We start from the raw sequence: 21956 nt of genomic DNA, 5'->3' as shown, positions 1-21956 counted from the left end.
CTCAAAAATATGTGCATAAAGAATGAATGTATGAATGACTGATTCAGAATGTCTCCAAACTGAAAGTGACAAGTTCCCAGCTTTCTCCACTCTTGGCCCAAATTACTCACTGACTTAAATATGACAAACTAAATAGCCACTATCGGTATAGCCAGAAATGATAATAATTAGTAGTAGTGGAATTATACCTAACATCTGAGTGCTTACCATGTGCCAGGTACTACATTGAGTGCTTCTGTTATTAACTATTTTAGTTCTCACCACAACCTGTGAAAGAAGTAACTACTGCTTTCCCACTTACATCTGGGGAAACCAAAGGATACTAAAATCAACTCATTTACCAAAGGAACAAAGCTAGACATGACAGAGCCAGGTTACTAATCTGCACAACATGGCTCGAGCCTGAAATGTTAACCACTATGGAACTAGGGAATTCTCTTTTTCCCTGTCTTGATTTATGCGGAGTCCAGCCTGACTACTACTGCCATACTTTTTGTGTAACATTTTTTCTCTTATGAGAATAAGTGAAGGGACTTAGCAATAGTCATAAGTCATCCTTTTGTGTATAAAAGTTCACTACATAAAAATCATTACCCTTAATCTGGTTAATTTCTATTAAAAATGATAGAAAAAAATATGGGAAGGTGTCAGAAAACACATGGCTTCATGAATATATACATAAATGAAAACTTATCAAACTATACATTCTAAATATGTACAATTTACTCTATGTCAAATGTACTTCAATAAAACACACATATACAAAATAATGACACATAAAATATACTGTATTTTCATATGTGCCAAATAATGAGAACATTTATTTCCATGTAGATGCCATCTCAATAATATGTAACTTTAGAATGGGCCCGATATTGAGAAAACTAACCTGTTTTGCATTCTGGACTGGATAACTGTGTTACCTTTTGGACTTTTCGTACTGGCTTGACTACTTTCTTCTCTTTACTTTTTTCAGCAGGTTTCTGTTTCATAGAGCTATCATCTGAAAAGCAGAAACATTTACAGTAAATATAATAATGATTGCTACCTGGATACCCAACTAATCCTCCCCTCAGTATGAAAAATCTGTATAAAGTATATGATTCAGATAGGGAGAGAGAAAGCTTACCTGAGGCTATTTCTATGACCCAAAAGCTACAATGCCAAATCCTCTTGCAGAAAGGTCTAAAGACCATTACTCCACTGTTAGGTTCCAACTCTTTGTTATTTTTTTCAGGAAACCCTTGAGAAATTCACCTCACTTTCACAAACTGGAAGAAGCTACAATAGCAGTGCTTTCCAAGCCAGAATCACAGCATTTATAGAACCTCAGAGGTGAGCACTTTCACAGATACATATTTCATTTAAAAATTCCTACTTAACTGAAGATATTCATGAACTTCTGGAATAAAACTTCATAAAAAATTCAATATAATATTCCTAAATTAGGCCTTTTTATGATTATGCTAGTGAAATACGTCAAGGTACTTCACAAAGAAACTACTACTCACTAATTTTTAAATTCCAGCCTGGGGAAATATACTGACTATAGATATAAATTTGAAAATTAATTTCAGTTACAGCTGTGAATAATTGTACTTTAAAATACATAAAGAAATCTGCATTGTGGGAAAAGCAGAATTACGTGTAAGTCAAAGGCTGTAAAGCAGGCGCATGCTTAGTATCTAAGAAACAGCAAAGAGGCCAGTGTGAGTGAAGTGGACAAAGAAGAATATTAAGAAGCAGAGTCGAGTCGAGAGACAGAACTGAGGGCCAGATCATGTGACGCTTCATAGGTCATTATATGAACTTAAGGTTTTACCCAAGAACGAGATGAAAAGTTTTTAGAAGATTTAGAGCAAAGGAGTGATATGATCTAAATTAAATTTTAACAAGCTTACTCTCCCAGCTGTGATTAGAACAGACTCATCAGAAGAAGGGCAGAAGAAGGGTAACCAGTTAGAAGGCTACTGCAGTAATTCTGCCAAGAGACTGATGGTGGGTGACCTGGACCTAGGTGGTAGAGGAAATCCATTATATTTTAGATGTATTTCAGACAATTATAGATATAAGGTATAAGAGAAACAGAGGGGTCAAGGATGACTAAAGATTTGGGACCCGAACAAATGGAAGAATAGGATTAACTAAGATGGAGAGACTACCAGACGAGTAAGTTTAAGGGGTGTATCAAGAGCCCATTTAGTTAGTTAGCTAGCTGCATTTTGGATATATCAAGTTTAAGAAGTCTATTATACAACCAAGGAGAGATGTGGAGTTAACAGCTAGATAATGAGTCTGAGTTCAGGGAAATCTGGCCAGGGACATACATTTGGGAACCATCAGCAACAGACATATTTAAAGTCCTGAGACCAGAAGAGCTTGCCTAGTTTGTATGTAGATAAATTTTTTTTTAAAATTTTAAAGGAAAAAGAAAGGGGAAGGGGAGAGAAAATAAAATAAAGAGAAGAAAAGAGAAAGAGAGATCCAAGTACTGAGACTGTGGCATAGCAATGTTTAGAGATCAGAGCTGATTAGAGGAAAAAACAAGTAAAAAGGAGAAAAACTAAACACTTAGAGTATCCTAGAAAAATATCAAGTGACGAATTTCAAGGAAGAAGTGATCAGTCATGTCCAATGTTGCTGAGAGATCAAGTAGGATGACAAATGAGAATTAAATACTGGATTCAGCAATGTGGACACCATTAATAATCTTGGTAACAGTAGTCTGCAGAGAAGTAAGAGCAAAAAACTAATAGAAAGGATTCAAGAGTAAAACAGAGGAGAAAAATTGGAGACAATGAATATAAGGCAAATTTTTTAAGTTTTGCTGTAAGTAAAAGGAGAGAAGCAAGGCAGAAGCTGAAAAGAGGGGTTCTTTTATGATGGCTGAAATAACAGTATTATAACAGTATGTTGAAGTAACAGTATGTTGAAGTAACAGTATGTTAATGGGCATGGCGTCATCCAGAGGGAAAACCTGATGATGCAAAAGAAAGAAAACGGGGCTGAAGTAATGTCCTTAAATACGTAAGAGCAAATGGAATCTAAAACACAAGTAGATGGGTTTGTTTAAGGCAGAAGCACAGGCAGAGTTCATCCAACGTAACAAAACAGAAGGCAGACCATGATAGGCAGACCTCTCTAGGAGTTCTTTGACATACATCATTCCACTAGCCTATAATGATACTGTCCTATGAGGTATATTGATACCAATTTTACAGATAAGAAAACCAAGGAAAAGAGGTTATATAGCACAGGTAATATACACAGCTAATAAGTGGCAGAGCCAGAATTTGAACCCTTGTAAGCTGACTGCCTTCTTGTTAGTATGTTTATCTGCTGCTTGACAAATTACTGGCCATTTCAAAGATCTCAGAGGTCTAGTAGAAGTAAATTCAAGTAGACTCTGCTATGTTTCCTTCAAATCAGACAAGCCCAACTATGAAAGTCCCTTAGTTTAAAAATAGCCTAGTTTCTGTCTCATCAGCTATAAATGCTAATTTTAGCCCTGGAACAGAGCCTAGTGGCTAAGAGAGCCTTATGACTGATACCACCACAACTTTGGTATATGTACCATGCAGTTAAAAAAGGAAATATCTTCAGTTTGGTGACCCTTTTAAATTTAGTATTACAAGTTAGATAGTAAGTATGATAAAACACTCAAAACCTAAGAAAGCTCCACTCTCACCTGCAAAATGAAGTGCTAAGTCTCGATACAGTTCTCTACTCATGTTTTGAAACTCAGCCTCCTGCCACACTTTCCCATCAGGTGTTCGAATCTTGGTCTCTGAAGGATTGAAGCCTAATATACAACCAACAATACAGAACATTCTTATCAAAGTTGCATTGGAAGTTTTGTTATACCCTGTGAAATATAACATACTATAACATTCATTCTTTTAAAGTGTACAACTCCATGGTTTTTAGTTATTCACAAAGTTATGCAACTATCACTGCTATCTAACTCCAGAGCACTTCATCACCCTGAAAAGAAACCCTGTACCCATTAGCAGTCACTCCCCACACACTCCCTCTACTCCTTGGCAACTTCTAATCTATTTCTATCTTTATGGATTTGCCTATTCTGGACATTTCATATAAATAGAATGACATAATATGTAGCCTTTTGTGTCTGGCTTCTTTGACTTAACATTTTGTTCTCAAAGTTCATCCACCTTAAAACGTATCAAAGCTTTCTTTCTTTTTACTGTTGAATGATATCCCATTGTGCAGATATATCAACATTTGTTTCTCCATTCACTAGCTGATGGACATTTGGGTTGTTTCTACTTTTTGGCTACTATTTATAATATTACTATAAACATTCATGTATAAGTATGTGCGTGTATGTATGTTTTCAATTCCCTTGGGTATCATAGCTAGGAGTAGAATTGCTGGGTCATACCATAACTCTATGTTTAACTTTTTGAGGAACTGCCCAACTGTTTTCTAAAGGAGCTGCACCATTTTACATTCTCACCAGCAATGTATGAGGGTTCCAATTTCTCTATATCTTCACCAGCACTTGTTATCCTCTGTCTTTTTTATTACAGCCATTCTAGTAAGTATGAAATGGTACCTCATTGTGATTTTGATGTGCATTTCCCTATAACTAATGATGCAGAACAGCTTTATAAGCTTTTAAAACAGGAATGCATAATTAGCTACCACATAATATATTAACAAATACTGTTTGGAAAAAGTAAGCTTCAGTGAGATAAAGCAATACACACTTGTTCAAAAAGACTAGAAATGGATAAGTACTAAATTAAATGCTAAAAGAATGTCAATCATACATTATGGATTTCAGAGATACAAACTACCCTTCTCGAGACTAGAGGGAAACAACACTACTCATTCTTTGAAGACAGGCATTAACTGCTACCATCTGTCTAATATGGTTTTGCCTATGGCCAAATGGACAAGCTTCTGTCCACATAGGTAAAATGCACTCAAAGTGTGAAAAATAGGTCTTTATAACATACTTGTTCAAATTCTCAACAAACATTACATGTGTGCTATTTCCTAGGAATCACCATTCTAATGTCCTACTTTAAATTTATCGCTATTCTTAAAGAAATACACTGAACTTGGAATGCTGTTTTGCAAAATAATGAATATGGATGATAATCAGAGCAGCAAAATGATTTATACTTTCAAATGGGCTCAACTTACCAAACAACTGCCAATAAATATTTTGTAAAATTAAATCAGTGTAAAGAATAGAGTCAAAAATTGGTGAAAGCACATTAGAGGTGTTAGATAAAATGTACTAGTAAATTAATTAAATGTCTAACAGGAAACAATCTATTCAGCTCTTAGGAACAATAGCATAAGCTTAATTTTACCTGGCATTTGGGTCATGGGGCCCAAAACTATGTCTACACCTTCATAAAGAAAAAGTTTATAAACTATAGTTTGTAACAAGAAAGTGTGGCAATTCCATGCAAATCTATCTCCCTCCCCTATTCTCTCTCTCTGTATTCAACTCTACCATTTTTTTCCTCCTCACTTCTTTAGGAAACATTTATCTCTATAGAAACCTTTCTTTATATTTGCATCTTTAAGTTAACTTTAAGAAGATTTCAGTATCTACATCAGTTTCTCGTTCTGTTCCCCAGTCTATTTCCATTATTTGTCTACATTTTTTCTTACTAGTTAAAATTTACTGAATAGAATAAAAGTTATACTGTGGATTTACTTGTGTCCAAGATACTGTACTAAGCTCTGAAATAATAGGGATGACCAATACAAGCTCTTAAACTTCTTGGGGATTTACACCAGAAAGAAAAAGATATGGAAACAACTAGATATAGGACAAGAAAGAATCACATAAACACCACTGTGTTTACTACCTCAAATTTTAAACACACACACACACACAAAAGAAAAGCCAAAGTTTAGAATGGATTTCATATGCTAACAACTATATAAAAGGATAAGAAAATAAACACACACCACATACACACTCTCTCTCTCGTTTGTGTATAAAAAGTTATCTCTGGAAAAATACACAAATTTTTCATACAAGTAACCTCCAGAAAGGGGACCAGGTGGCTGGAGTACAAGAGTGACAGAGCTTTTCAAGGTATACCCTTTTCATCTTTTGAATTATGAATCAAGTGAATCCATTAATTTCATTTAAACAAATTTAAGCAAATGTCACTTTAGAATACAGTATATTAAGACGCTTTTAATATACACTGACAAAAAAATTGGCAGAAAAACAATTCTTCACTGTTGGAAAAAATAAATCCATTGCTCAGGACATTGGAAACCAAATTCTGTCATGATTTCTGAAATGTATGCTACATTTCATAAGTTAACCTCCCAGAAGTTGTATTCATAATATATTTTAATATGAAAACTAATGTGTTAAAAATGAATAAGTAAAAGGAAGATATGAAATCCAGTCACCAACTCAAAAGAAAGTTGTATTTAACATTTTCACTCTGGTTCTTTAGGTTGTTTTTTTCTTTTTTAATTTTTAGATTAAAAAAATTATTAAATAAAATACAGATTCAAATTGCCCATCTTAACTTTGCCTTAGTGGAATAACTTGAGGAATTTCAGAACCTTGACTTTTAGAATGAAAAGACCTTAAGTGTACAATGTGCATTTAATAAGTCTGACATAAGTATAGACAAAGTTTTGGATAATCGCTATCTCAGAACCCACAAGAACACTTTGATCCCACCATTTGCTATTTGTTCTATCAACAAATCCTACATGGCACACAAATTACTACAAGGCTATGAAAGAATTTTAAGGGAGCTGCCCATAAGTTTATCACAAATTATCTAGAATAAAATGTTAATCATCCATCTTTTATCTAATTCACAATAAATATCACTAGCAAAACATAATAAGCAAAACAAAATGAAACTGGTAGTTGTTCAAACTGTTAAAATTAACAGAAGAAACAAATCTTGGCAATATTTTGATCTTCATACATTTATCTAGAAAAACTGAACTTGAAAAAAACATCCACAAAGAAAGGCCAGAATGGCATAAGTTTTAGTGATAAAAGTCACATAGAGTAACTTATCAATGAATCAACTCTTTATTAAAAACTTTACATGGATAATCTTGTGAAAATAATTTCAGGAACATAAAAATGCAGACTTCTTAAAACCACCATATATAAAAACTGGAGTTGGCTGAAGACAGAAATTCTCTCTGAAAAACATCTTCTCAATGAAAAGCTATCAATGGTGGTATAAATATGATTTAAATATTTCTTTTCTTAAACATGGGAGAAAAACCCTAATGTCAAAACTCAAAGGTTAAAATAAAAGGATCAAAATGTCGGTGCTATATGCAGAGAACTATAAAACACTGATTAAGGAAATTAAAGATGATTTAAAGAAATCAAAAAATATCTCATGATCTTGTATTGGAGAATTAATATTGTTAAAATGGCCATACTACCCAAAGCAATCTATAGATTTAAAGTGATCCCTATCAAATTTTTCACAGAACTAGAACAAATCATACTAAAATTTATATGAAATAACAAAAGACCCAGAATTGCCAAAGCAATACTGAAGAAAAAGAACAAAGCTGAAGGAATAACCTTTTCAGACTTCAGACAATACTACAGAGCTACAGTAATCAAAACAGCATGGTATTGGCTTAAAAACAGACACATGGATTAATGGAACAGAACAGAGAGCCCAGAAATAAACCCACACACAGTCAACTAATCTTTGACAAAGGAGGCAAGAACATACAATGGGGAAAAGACAGTCTTCAACAACTGGTGCTGGGAAAGCTGGACAGCCACATGTAAAGCCACAATGAAATCAGAACACTCCCTCACACCATACACAAAAATAAACTTAAAATGGCTTAAAGACTTAAATAAGACAAGACACTATAAACCTCTCAAAAGAAAACACAGGCAAAACAGTCTCTGTCATAAATCTCAGCAATGTTCTCCTAGGGCAGTCTACCCAGGCAATAGAAATAAAAGCAAAAATAATCAAAACGTATAAGCTTTTGCACAGCAAAGGAAACCGTAAGCAAAACAAAAAGACAACCTACAGAATGGGAGAAAATATTTACAAATGATGTGACAGACAAGGGCTTAATCTCCAGAACATACAAACAGCTCATATAACTCAACAACAAAAAATAAACAACCCAATCCAAAAATGGGCAGAAGACCTAAATAAGTATTTCTCCAGTGAAGACATACAAATGGCCAATAGGCACATGAAAAAATGCTCAATATCACTAATTATCAGAGAAATGCAAATCAAAACTATAATGAGGTATCACCTCACACCAGTCAGAATGGCCATCATTAAAAAGTACACAAACAATAAATGCTGGAGAGGCTGTGGAGAAAAGGGAACCCTCCTATACTGTTGGTGGGAATGTAGTTTGGTGCAACCATTATGGAAAACAGTATGGAGATTCCTTAAAAAACTAAAAATAGACTTACCATATGATCCAGCAATCCCACTCCTGGGTATATATCCAGAGGAAACTAATTCAAAAAGATACACACGCCCCAATGTTCATAAGCAGCACTATTTACAATATCGAAGAAAGCAACCTAAATGTCTATCAATAGAGATGACTGGAAAAAGAAGCTGTGATATATATTTATAAAATGGAATACTACTCAGCCATGAAAAAGAATAAAATAATGCCCTCTGGAGCAACATGGATGGACTTGAATATTGTCATACTAAATGAAGTAGGCCAGAAAGAGAAAGAAAAATACCATATGATATCACTTATATGTGGAATCTAAAAAAAAAATGACATAAATGAACTTATTTACCAAACAGAACCAGACTCACAGACACAGAAAACAAACTTGTGGTTACCAGTGGGGGGAAGGGGGTGAGAAGAGATAAATTGGGAGTTTGAGATTTGCAAATACTAATTACTATATATAAAATAGGTAAACAACAAGGTTCTGTATAGCACAGGGTATCTCGTAATAACCTATAATGAAAAAGAATATGAAAAGGAACAAATATACATATATATACACACATATACATACATAACTGAGTCACTATGCTATACGCTAGAAATTAACACAACACTGAAAACCAACTATACCTCAATTAAAAAAAATAAATAAAAATAAAGTATGCAGGGAAAAAAATTGTCAGTGCCAAAGTATTTTTTGTTTGTTTCGTTTTTCTGGGTTTTTTTGTTTGTTAATACTTTTTATTTATTTTTCAGTGGAGGTACTGAGGATTGAACCCAGGACCTTGTGCATGCTAAATATATGCTCTACCACTGAGCTATATACCCTTCCCCAATGTTAAAATATTCTGTAACCAAATATTAACTGGCATTGACTGAATTATCTTTTCAACATCACTTTTGAAAGAATTCCTAATAACAATCCAAATATAATGGCTGATTAAGAGCAATATTCTTTCAGTTCTCTGAAAATTGTACTAATTTCTGTTTTCTCTTTTGTTCAACTTGTTAAATGTTCACATAGTGGTCCTCAAACTATAAGAATCTCCTGAAGGGAATTGTTAAAAATTCCAACTCCAGAGTCTATCTCCATAGAAATTCTGATTTAGGTCCAGTGTAGGATGCAGGAATCTGCATTTTTAATTTGTACCCTGAATTAATTTCGTATGCATTTAATTTGAGACTCACACCTTGTTCTAAAGATGATCTTCTGTACTCAAATATATCCTAGGGAGAAAAGTGGACAAGGAGGCAGGAATAAAGAAAAAAATACAAAGACTGATTACAAACCTTTATATGCTGGAGCAGGTGGTGCTGCTGCTACTTTCCTGACTTTTGCAGTCACTGAGTTATCAACATTAACAACCATTACTGGATGGTCAATATGACCCAGATTTTGGCCCCGCCCATTTGTTTCTTCTGAGTGTTCCCACTGTTTCCTAATCCGCTCTTTGAGTTTTTCCAGTTTGACATCATGTTGTCGCCGCTTTAGGATATCTAATCTTTGGGAATTACAAGTACTAGTAGAAGACGGAGAAGAGTCAGTTAGCCGCAACACTTTTGGATCAGTATCATGGCCCATGTTACTCATAAAAGCCTTCAAATTGTTCTCATTTCCTTTTGCTCTATTAGGCTTTTCTTCCTCAGTTCTCATAGGAGCTGCCATCTTAATCAAACATTCAGAATTTTGCAATGCATCAATTGTTGGCCGATCATTTAAAAACCTAACAACTGTATCATTGATGACAGATGATTGGGAGCTCTCAAAATCACAGCAACGTATATTCCGATCCTCTCGATTGCATATTATCCGGTTCCCACTCTCAGGCTTCTCTTCATTAACATCCACACAATACACATGCTTTGACTCTAAATGGCTGGGACTTATATTAGAAGGTGTGCCATGGACTTCCCTGTTATTAAAAAACAGTAAGCTTTGAATAAAGAGTACAAAAACCAGTCATACAAACTAAATGGAGAACTCTAAGCTAATATTAGAGAACCAAAAAATACCTAGAAATTCCAGTAGGCTAAAAATAACAAAATAACCATTACTAATATTAAAACTCAACGCTCAGTGCCCCATGTGTATCAAGTTACATGGCAAATAATCCAAATCATAATCTGTATATTAAAAAATAAGAAATATGCAAAAGATGCATGGAGAGATTTCCTAAAGAGCCTCAGAAAAGAGGATTACAATCTAAGTTCAGATACTCACTTTATGTCTATTACCAAAATGTACATTTTACTTCTCCATGAAATCTTAAGTATGAGAAAAAAAGTTCTCAAATACTGGCATTTCATATGTATAACTTCTAAATAATGTACCAAGTTAACAAATAGATTGGGAGTAGAAATAAAGTGGAAATACAATAAATATCTTCTTCCAAATAAATGTGGTTAGTGAAGTTAAACCTCTCTGAACCACAGTAACTTTCTTGGCAGGTTCAAATTACGTAAAGCATATCTAGAAACTTCAAAGTCAGCAAAGATGACTGGACATGGCCAAAGAACCTATCACAAAATCCATAATCTCTATTCATAAAAACACTAGCAAAAATCTTCCTTCAAAGACTATTTTTATTTTACACATCATTCTAATAAGTTCTATTTTAAGAACAGAGGCAGTTTATTAAAAGAGCAGTTAATGAAGACAAGCCTCAGTAGTAAGAAGAGCACATGAAAAAATACTCAAAATTATAAAAGCAGACATAACAACAATCTGGACCTGCAATGTGTGAAAGAGTAGACATTAGCCACATGTAGTAACTGAATGCTTGAATGTGGCTAGTCCAAACTGAGAGGTACTATCATGCAAATTATATACTGGATTCTAAAGATTTAAGACAAAAAATAAATGAATAAAGAATATAAAAATCTTTGTGTATGTGACTACCAAAAACGTTTAAATGACATGTATGTGGCTCACACTAATGATTCCATCACATAACAATGATCTAGATGTTTCACGTGTAGGCATAAAACTATGATACCACAAAAATTCTTAGGGCCGTGACTCTGTAACAGCATACTGTGGTAACTCTGTTTATCATGAGTGCATGAGTACGCACATTTTTCTAAGGAGAAAGTCTACAGTTTTCATCAGATTCTCACTGGGGTCCATGACCCAAAAAATACCGGACCCTGTTCTAAGTGGTTGATTATTAAACAAGATGGGGGCTGAGAATTAAGTTCTGTAGCTTCCACTACAGATCAAGGCTAAATTATTTTCACTATCTTGACCAGACTGCAACAATTCACTGTCAAAGTGATTAAAGTCTAAAATGAGTACATGCAGAGAATAAAATAAAGCATAAAATGGCAGGTTTCATATCATGCCTCAATCTTAAAAGAGGACAATTGACCAAAAAAAAAAAAGTAACTTCATACAGTCTTTCATTCACTCACTCATTAAATATATACTGAACCTGTATAATGGTGTTCGCTATACAATTCTTTCAACTTTTCTGTAAATATGAAAACTTTCATGATAAAATATTGGGAAAAATATTTATGGAATACTTAGCAAATAGGCATTAAGATAATGCTTTGAGAATAAGACAGATTTATAGCCTTACATAAACTAATGTAATGTGTAGAGACGTAATCAAAATAGAATGCAACATGAAAATGCTCTAACAGAGGAAGTTAGAGTATTATGGGAGCACACAGAGGAAGGGTAATAAGCTGGGGAATGAAGATGGATAGAAATGTTTCATACAGAAGGTAATAAAAGTTTTAAGTGATAAACGGAGTTGGCTAGGTGAAGGGTGTTTTGTTCACAGCAATCCTATGAGTACTTTTTTCTTTTCTTAAAAGATACATAATTTACACAATTTTAAATATGAGGTGTATTCTTTGCAGGAAAAACAATAGAATATAAACAGTAATTCAGTTTCAATTCTGAGAATGATTATGTTTCTAGGCACCTCATTATTCTTCGAATTTTTCCTTCCTCCTTTTTCTAACCTATGAATTTTTACCCAGATTAAATCCCTGGTCTTCTCTCTACATTTTCACCATTTTATCACTTCAACACTAGTGATAACTCCCAAATTTATATTCGCAGCCCTGACCTTTCCACACACATTCCTACCCAAATTTCCAAATGCCTACTCAATATTTTCACCTGGATATTTCAAAATTATATCAAATTGAATATATTGAAAATTGAATTTATAATCCAACTCCATCATGCAAATTCTTTATCTCAAATTTAAGAGTATAAACATACGCCCAGTACCACCATGCACCATCATTAAACTCCTTGATTTACTGACACTTTAAAATACTGAAAATGCTTATAAATGAAACAAATAAATATACAATCTAGTGTTTATTACTTTTACTATTTGCTTTCCCAAGAGTGTGAACATATTATTACCATTAATAAAATGTCCTTCAAATATCCACTGGCAACAAAATAAAACAATAAACCAACTCGTATCCTCAAGAAGAAAGACTTTTGGGTAACTAATTAATGTTACCAAAAAAAAAAAAAAAAAAAAGAAGAAGAAGAAGAAGAAGAAGATAAACTAAGCTAACAATACTTATTATGTAGAATACCCAATCTGAAATACTAAGGAAAAAAAAGCCACACTTCCAAAGAGTGAATAATTTGTAGGAAACATTTATTACAATGATGGTGGCCTGGGCAAATATTACTACTTCTTCTCTCCAAGTATTTAATCTGTAAAAGAGTAGAAAGTCAGCATTTCATAATATAAAAGATTTTGCTTTACCTTCTTAGAAAATGAAAAAGGTAGTAATAATAATAGATCCAGAGTGCTATGGAAAACTGGGAAAGTAAACTATGATCTTACTGTAGATACTACAGGCTAACTCTATTTGATAATTTTTTTAAACAACACTAACCTGTAAGAAACTAAAGGTTCACGAAACTCCACATGATTAATTTTCTTTACATTACTCTCCAGGGTGGTAGCTCTGAGAGGACTACGAGATTTCTCTTTTCGTGTTTTAGAAGATTTGGAAGTGGGGGCATTAACCCCAGAATCATCCAGGTATCTACCATCTGAAGAGAAAGGAAATGTATGAAAATATGATATAAAACATGATTGTCTGAATTTGGCTAGTATTTAAGAAAATAACTTAGGTATATATTATTTCTGGCACCTCTACTTAGAGATTATGCAAACAAATGGAAAAAAATGGAGGTTTAAATCATTACAGTAACTCAATCTATAGAGAAAGACTGTAATATTGAGCAAACAATGCAAAATAAAATTATACCTATAAAATTCTTTTTTGTCAAAAGCTCTCATTCACTTAAAAAAAGAAGTATCAGATAAAACATAACAGACAGATTTATTTTTTTAAAATCAATTTCAGTGGAAAGTACTAACCTGCAGGGGGTAGCCCACTAATTATAATTAAATATACAAAAGGTAATCAAAGAAAATATTCACACTGTGTCAATTAATGATGGTATCTGTAAAACAGATATTCCAATTTTGATTTTAAACTCCAACAAAAACTATATATCTTAAGTCAATTAAATTTCAAAGTGATATATCTGTGAATTAAAAAAAAATAAAATAAAAACATCTATAACCCCAAAGGCTCAAAATCAAATTCTCACTAAAAACAAATGAAAACTCACTGTCAAAGGTGATGCAGTGATGCTAACATCACTGGTCAAAAGATGGTAAAAATATCATTTACAGTCACTGAATACAAGGCTGCTTCAAATTACTCAGATCCAAGAAAAAAAAAAAAAAAACACTAAATGCTGGTGAGGTCGATAGCCTCTGACAAAAGAGCAAGCAAATGCATGGGACTATAAGAAATTAAGACAAAACATCAAAAACTTATATTTAACATATTTATATCTTTGGAAGTAACCTCATACATACCTTTTCTACTTATTTTTCTGGTAGCACTTGCAGAAGACTTCTTGGTATCCATGACAGAATCAAACACAGCTGTACTCGTAGGAGCTACTTCTAATTTGTTTTCAATGTGCCTCAGCTAAAGTTTAAACACCATCAAGACAATCAGGTTAATTCTGTAAATAAACCAGCTACCACTGATTTACTTAGTTATTTAAAATTATATTGTCTAACCAAAGTAGAAAAAACTCAGGAATGCTTTATTTTAATAAAAAAAATAAGTTTTTCCATTATTTACTACTTCAGCTATTTTAACAACTGGCTCAGTGCTGCCCAAATCTGGACATGTAAATCAGAAAGATTCTGAAGAATATCGAAGAGTTTCTATTTGTTCTGTTGACCCATTTTTTTAATTGTTGAGTTTTTTAAAAGCTGTAAATTTTCTGACGCTGTATGTTGCATATCATTGTGCTACATATTTTGTGCAATTTCTTTGTATTTTGTGCATTTTACATGCAAAAATGAGGAAAGAATCATTCAAACAGACTGAAATTTAGGCCTACACAAACAGCCACAACTTTATACAGTTTTATGTCTATAAAGTAAGTTTCACAATAAGAACAAAATTCAAAATTCAGGTTTCTGTACACTTTACAATTTAAGTCAACTTTTGATATAAGCACCAATGTTCTCAATGATTTTAAAAAATATTTTCCCCTAAAAAGCAGAGTATTACATGCTTACAGGAGAAAACTGGGAGAAAACAGAAAAGGTAGAAAAAAATAAGATTAAAATCATCAAAACACCACACAGAGATAAAAACTTTGTGTAAAATTCTGATTTATCTTCTTTTGGATTTCTGCAGTGCAAGTACTAACAAAATTGGAACAATCCTTTATATATTAATAATTCTGTATCAGGCATTTCACCCAATTTATATTATGAGCCACTTCCGTCCCTAAAAATTCTTTATAAAAGCCCAACAGGCTTGTTTTGTTTTGTTTTGTTTTGAAAAACAACTATTAACAGTTCAACTCTAAATTAGTTTGGGGATAAAAACTATTCTTACAATATAGATATATAATGCTCATGTAGAAGAGATAGAATATATATTGATTGCTGTATTCATGGGGCTAAAATTTGTGCATTATGACCAAATTTAGGTTATAGTACCTTTTCCAGATTGATTTTTAAGCCAGTTAAAAAGGTTAAGTGACAGAAAATATATTCAAACAGTAAAGAAATAAGTCATTCAAATTCAGGTAGAATACAAAAGAAAACAAACAAGAAATAAATATATTAGGAGAATAATTTCTGAGAGAGAGAGAGAGAAAGGAAGGAAGGAAGAAAGGAAGAAAGAGGAAAGGGTCTCCCTTTGAAGGAGCTATGCATCGCTTGTCAAGTTTGTATTCCTAAACTCCAGACAAGACTGAACAGAACACAAATGAGAACAGTTGCCCATAGGCATTCTTCTTCAGCAGTGCTAAGAGAAAATACTCTGTTACTGCCACCAAAAAAGAAAAGATGTTATAGACACCAAAAAAGAAGAGGTAACTCACAGTCCATTCAAGAAGCTATTTCTTTCATTTCCTGACTCAGAACCTTCTACAGAGCCCCACATTATCAAATACATTGTTTAAAAATTTCATGTCAACATACCAAATGAGCAAATTTATTAAAGAATAAATAGCACAAATTATTTTAATTTTTATATGCCATAGTGTTAATGTTCCTGATATTTAAAGCAGTGTCTTAATTATTGCTTTACTATTTAATAGTCGTCATTAATGTTCATTTTGTTAACATACGGTTTATAATTTCTTACCAAAATGTTTAACTTTATTTTATCAAAAAAGCACTATAGAAAAAAAAGTTTAATCTATTCCATCATAACAGGAAATCAATTTTAAACCAGAAAGAAATAAATGAAAGCTGTAACTACTTACAGCAGCCTTGGTCTGAGAAAGTGCATCCCATGGTGTGGTTACATCTGCTAGACAACATTGGTATTTACTGAATTAGAATCTCTGAAGTGTACCTTGGAATCTGCATTTTAATAAACTCCCAAATGCACTCAAAAGTTTGAGAATCACTTTACTAGGCAGAACTATTCCCCAGCAAGTGCATTATTAAACTGAGCAAAAACATGATTCTTCTCTCATTCTGTAAAACGGAGCTTCCCAATACATGGTTTAGAGCTGTATCACACACTGACCCTGTTGGTCCTTAGGAAACCTGGACTAATCCCCCACCCCCATCTCCATTAGACATCTCCAGCAATAAGCAGTATCCTCCTTTTATCCCCATGAGCCGAACAAATACAAAATTTAGTATTGTGTTGTATTTCACATTATGACATGAAAAGATTAGAAAACTACTCCAGATTTCAATCTACCAGTAGAAAAAAGGTAACATCTATTTAGTCTTTAAGATAACTGCTCTTTGAAGAGTGTAAGGCCATGTATTTCCCTTAAGTCATTCTTCTCTAGGATAAATATTTTCATTTCATCCAAATGTTCCTCATGTGACATGATTTCTAGATCCCTCACAAACCCAATAATCTTGCTCTAGACGTACTCCACAGTTTGTCAGTGCCCCTCAAAAACTATCATGCCTTAAATTAAAGTTACCCGATACAAAGTTTAAAAAAAAAAGTTCAATGAGACTATTATTTTTGCTATCTGTGCACTATAGGTCTATAACTATATTAGGAGCTACATAATACCATTTACTGATATTAAGTTAGAATTTGTAAGATATTGTATATAACTAATTTTACATTTACTGATTCTTTTTTTAAAAGGATGTTTTCCTTTACAAAACAGTTTATACTATTGTTTGCCTTTGAAGGTAAGGTACTTTGTATATTTAAAACAAAACTGAATTTTAAAATTTATCTACTTGTTATAAATCAAAGCACATGTACAATTTCTACTTACTGACTAGCCCAGAATTTTATGCACATGACCTAAATACAGCATTAAGTTCAGTATATTAAAAAAAAAAATCATACCTTGAACAGTATTCGTGCTTTGAGAGCTCCTTGGATTTGGTAAAGGCACCTCTTTTGATTTGCTGCTCCTCATCCTGCCAATTTACCTGCAATCACATCATCAGCGTTCACTGAAAATCAGTATTACAATATCAGTAAAGAAAACGCCCTGATGTATCTTGCCTTTAGTGAAGGCCAGAAAAGAAATTTTGCCATCTCTAAAAGTATCATTATATCCTCTTAAGAGTTCCTGATAATCTAGTAACTTTATTTTTGCTTAGAAAACTAAACCATTGAAAATTATATCATGATCACCTCACAAGAACTAGGATGGCTGCTATCAAAAACACACAACAAAAAACAAATGTTGATGAAGATGTGGAGAAATTGGAACTCTTGTGCACTGTTTATGAGAAAGTAAAATGGTACAACTGCTGTGGAAAACAGGATGGCAGTTTCTCAAAAAATGAAAAATAAAATTATATGATCCAGAAGAACTGAAAGTAGTATCTTGAAGATATATTTGTATATTCATGGTCACAGCATTGTTCACAACAGTCAAAAGATAAAAGCAACCAAAGTATCCATCAACAGATGTTAAAAAATGGTTAAGATGGTAAATTTTATATTTTACCACAAAAAATTATAGAAAGAAAAAATTGTATCATGACTCACAAAGATCATGATCTACTTATGCTGACTAAACAGCTTGATGACAAAATTCTGTTATAAGAGTCACATAACAACACAAAAAGTTTGCAAAATATAGGAGAGGAAAACTCATCTCTGCTCCAAAATCCTAACACTATTATTAAGATATTATGCATAATCCCTTCTGTTCTACTGTTTTTACTGCAATCACTATAATTTCAATTTTGTGTCCTACTTAACCACTGGATATCTATAATGATTTGAGAACACATCCACAAATTCTTTGATACTCGTTTCTTCGAGAAGCAGAGCTTAATCTTCCTCTCATTGAATGTAGGCTGGACTTAGTGGTTCACTTTTAACAAACCAAGTGTGTGGAAGTGACACTGTATGACTTTCAAGACTAAGTAATAAAAGGCAATGCTCATTCTCTCTCTCACTTAAGGATCCAGCTGCCATGTCATGAGGACAGTCAAGCAGCCCTATGAAGAGGTCCATGTGGCAAAAAACCCAGGTTTCCTGCCTACAGCCATGTGACAACTATTTGGGAAGTGAAGTTACATAGCAGTAGATTACCAATATTATACCTCATTTTCTCTAAATAACACTGAAATGAACACATTCGTGTATGTGAATTTTTGCTCATTTGGATTATATATCTAGAACAGGAGATCTACAAAGCATGTTAAAACTGAACTAAAGAATGTACAGAACATGCTGCTCTTGAGAGCCAATGTTGAATTGTTTTCCAATTTACAATAATATGAGCCCATCAGTTTCATTAATGTATTTTAATATTGAGCATTATCTATACTTTTTACTTTTCTTGATTATTAATGAATATTGATTATATTCCCATTAGGGAAGAAAATCATTGCTTCGATTTGAATTCAGTAGACTGCTAGCAGGACTAAACATTCTGTCATAGATCTTAATCTTAGTTCTTCATTTATGAATTATCTTTTCTTGACCTTTACCCACTTACCTACCAGAATATTACAGCTTTTCTTATCAATTTGATGAGTTCTTACACTATAAATATATTAAACCTTTGTCATATCTTATAAAAATAATTTTCTTCAAAAGTTGTCTGTAAAGGTGATTCAATATAGTGAATATTGAAGACCCCAAATTAAATTTAAGAAAAGGAAAAGCCTACTTACTAAGTCCAAACATGTAAAACTAAAGGCATAATTAATGTCTAAGATAGTTATTTTCACCTACAGTAAATAATCCTGGTTTATAAATTTCTTAGAAAAAAACTTGCAAAGTGTTCTAAAAACAAAATTTTTCATAGAGTATACAATATGGCTCTAAGAAAAGTCAATCTAGGTTTTTAAAAATAGACAGGAATAGTAGAAAAGCTAAAATCAACAAATATGCCAATCACTTAAAATTTTTCCAACCATAAAAACTTTAATCAGAGCTGCCAAAACATTCAAAAAATTAATTCACTTTACTCTCCTCATAAAGATACTTTCAGTATAGCCAAATGTCAGTGATAACTAAACAAACATGAGTTATTCTATATTACTAAATAAAATCTGTCACTGATTTGACAAAGTTTTCTTTGGTCAGCCTTCTCTCCACTTTAAAACTGAAATACATGCTAACATATATAATAAAATTTTCTAATGATTAGGAGCTAATGCTGATAAGGTTGAGACAGGATAGGTAAGTAAAAAGAAGGAAGAATCTACCTGCTTCAAAATAAAAATGCTATTATTAATTAATCATCTTCAAATGCAAATGACTAAATATTAGGAGTGTGACATTTACATAAAATTTCATCCTGCAAATATATTATATTCACCATTTAACAAGAATGAAATAATTACAACTACATACAACCAGATAGCTGAACATCACAAACATGTTAAATGAAGAATGCCAGAAACAAGTGTATATGCTATATATTTCCATTTTATAAAGTATCAAACAGGCAAAAGTAGGAGTTACAAGTGAGGATAGTCACTACGTATGTTTTCTGGGGGAAGGATGACTGGAATTGGAGCAATGAAGGGTTTCTGAAGTACTAATAATACTGTGTACTGATTTTGGTGCTGATTTTACAGGTTTGTTCAAGTTTATGAGACCTCATCAAACTGTACTCGTATACACTTTATCAATGTATATTTTACTTCAGTTAAAAGTATTTTCAGGTAACTTGAAATAATTATACCTTGGTTTAGATTTATAATTATAGTTTCAATTCAGTTCTATAATGAATTAAAGCATCTCAATTTTTCAATAATCTCCTCTTCAAAATCCCTGATTATCCCATGCCCAATAAGTGAGTGTTATTAATAGAATGTATTTAAGTAGGTCTATTCTTTATGTAAGTATATATAATATATATAAATCACCATTTTCCATAAAAATGGAAAAAAGAATTATTGTGGAAAAAGTACAAAGAAAAAAATCTCTTCATAGAAAGAAGAGAATCTAATCTGTGAAAACTCTATCTTCCGTAGTTCCATACACATTTTAGGATTACTTGCTGTAGTTGTCAAAATGCCATGGGTATTTGGATAGGAACTGCACTGAATCTGTAGATTGTTTTGGGTAGTATGGACTTTTTTTTAACAATATTAATTCTTCCAATCCATGAACATGATATATCTTTGCATTTATTTGTTCTGTCTTCAGTTTCTTTCATCACTGTTTTATAGTTTTCAGCATATGGGTCTTTCATTTCTGGGTTAAATTTATTCCTAGGTATTTTATTCTTTTTGATGTAACTGTAAATGGGATTGTTTTCTTAATTTTTCTTTCTGATAGTTCATTATTAGTATATAGAAATGCAACAGATTTCTGTATATTAATTTTGTATCCTGCAACTTTCCTGAATTCACTTATTAAGTCTAATAATTTTTTGGAGGAGCCTTTAAGGTTTTCTATATATATGTAGTATCACATCATCTGCAAATAGTAACAGTTTTATTTCTTCCCTTCCAATCTGGATGCCTTTTTTCTCTTTCTTGTCCAATTTCTGTGGCTAGAATTTCCACTACTATGTGAATAAAAGTGACAGGAGTGGACATCTTTATCTTGTTCCTGATCTTAAAGGAAAAGCTTTTAGCTTTTCAGTGTCAACTATGATGTTAGCTGTGGGCTTGTCATATATAGCCTTTATTATGTTAAGGTATATTCCCTCTGTACCCATTTTGTTGAGAGTTTTTATCATTAATGGATGTTGAATTTTGTCAAATGCTTTTTCTGCATCTATTGAGATGATCGTGTGGTTTTCATCTTTCATTTTATTAATGTCATGTATCATGTTGATTGATTTGCTGATATTGAACTATCCTTGTATCTCTGGAATAAAGTCCACTTGATCATGGTATGATACTCAATGTATTCTTTAATTAGGCTTGCTTATATTTTGTTGAGGATTTTACATCTATGTCCATCAGCAATACTGGCAATGCAATCTTTTCTTTTTTCTTTCTGTAGTGTCTTTGTCTGATTTTGGTATCAGGGTAATACTAGTCTTGCAGAATGAGTTTGAAAGCATTCCTTCTTCAATTTTTTTGGAATACTTTGAGAAGGAAAACGCTTCTTTAAATGTTTAATAGAATTCCCCTGTGAAGTCATTTGGTCCTGGACTTTTGTTTGTTGGGAGTTTTTTTATTACTGACTCAATTTCATTGCTAGTAATCAGTCTGTTCAGATTTTCTTTTTCTTTCTGGTTCCATTCCTAGGCATCATCTATTTTAGCTCCTTCTTCCCAGGCAATCTCACTCATTTTCATGGTGTCAGCTACTTTCTAGATGTCATCATATTTGTGTCTTGGATTATTCTTTGAGCTCTGGACCCAAGTTTTCAGTCTATTTGATGGTCTATCTCCAAGTCCCACTGATACTTCAAACATATCACGCTCAGAACCAGATTCTTTATCTTCTATCTTCAAAATTGTCCCCCCTTCTTGTTCTCTTAGCAAATGGGATTACCATGCATCCAGCTCATCTCTGACATTCCTGCCTCTTCCTCACTCCATTATTTAC

At 32.8% G+C, this 21956-nt stretch overlaps 1 protein-coding gene across 6 annotated transcripts in view; it reads right to left on the bottom strand.

Moving 5' to 3' along the window:
* CEP350 (centrosomal protein 350) overlaps window positions 1–21956 on the bottom strand; it is a 122689-nt gene that overhangs the window by 83864 nt on the left and 16869 nt on the right. For 4 of the 6 annotated variants that reach the window (XM_074349885.1, XM_074349887.1, XM_074349889.1 and 1 more), the window contains exons 2-8: window positions 17320–17405; window positions 16253–16299; window positions 14331–14445; window positions 13330–13489; window positions 9742–10364; window positions 3689–3802; window positions 890–1003 (exon numbers count right to left, since the gene is read on the bottom strand). In XM_074349885.1, the coding sequence (XP_074205986.1) occupies window positions 890–1003; window positions 3689–3802; window positions 9742–10364; window positions 13330–13489; window positions 14331–14445; window positions 16253–16299; window positions 17320–17392 (1246 nt within the window). In that variant the 5' untranslated portion in view covers window positions 17393–17405. Of the gene's footprint in view, window positions 1–889; window positions 1004–3688; window positions 3803–9741; window positions 10365–13329; window positions 13490–14330; window positions 14446–16252; window positions 16300–17319; window positions 17406–21956 lie in introns of those variants that run through there. The other 2 variants (XM_074349888.1, XM_074349890.1) reach the window with 2 other exon arrangements.

The sequence above is a fragment of the Camelus bactrianus genome, chromosome 21, assembly GCF_048773025.1.
Source record: "Camelus bactrianus isolate YW-2024 breed Bactrian camel chromosome 21, ASM4877302v1, whole genome shotgun sequence".
NCBI lineage: Eukaryota > Metazoa > Chordata > Mammalia > Artiodactyla > Camelidae > Camelus > Camelus bactrianus.
This window is presented reverse-complemented; position numbering and strand designations above follow the sequence as displayed.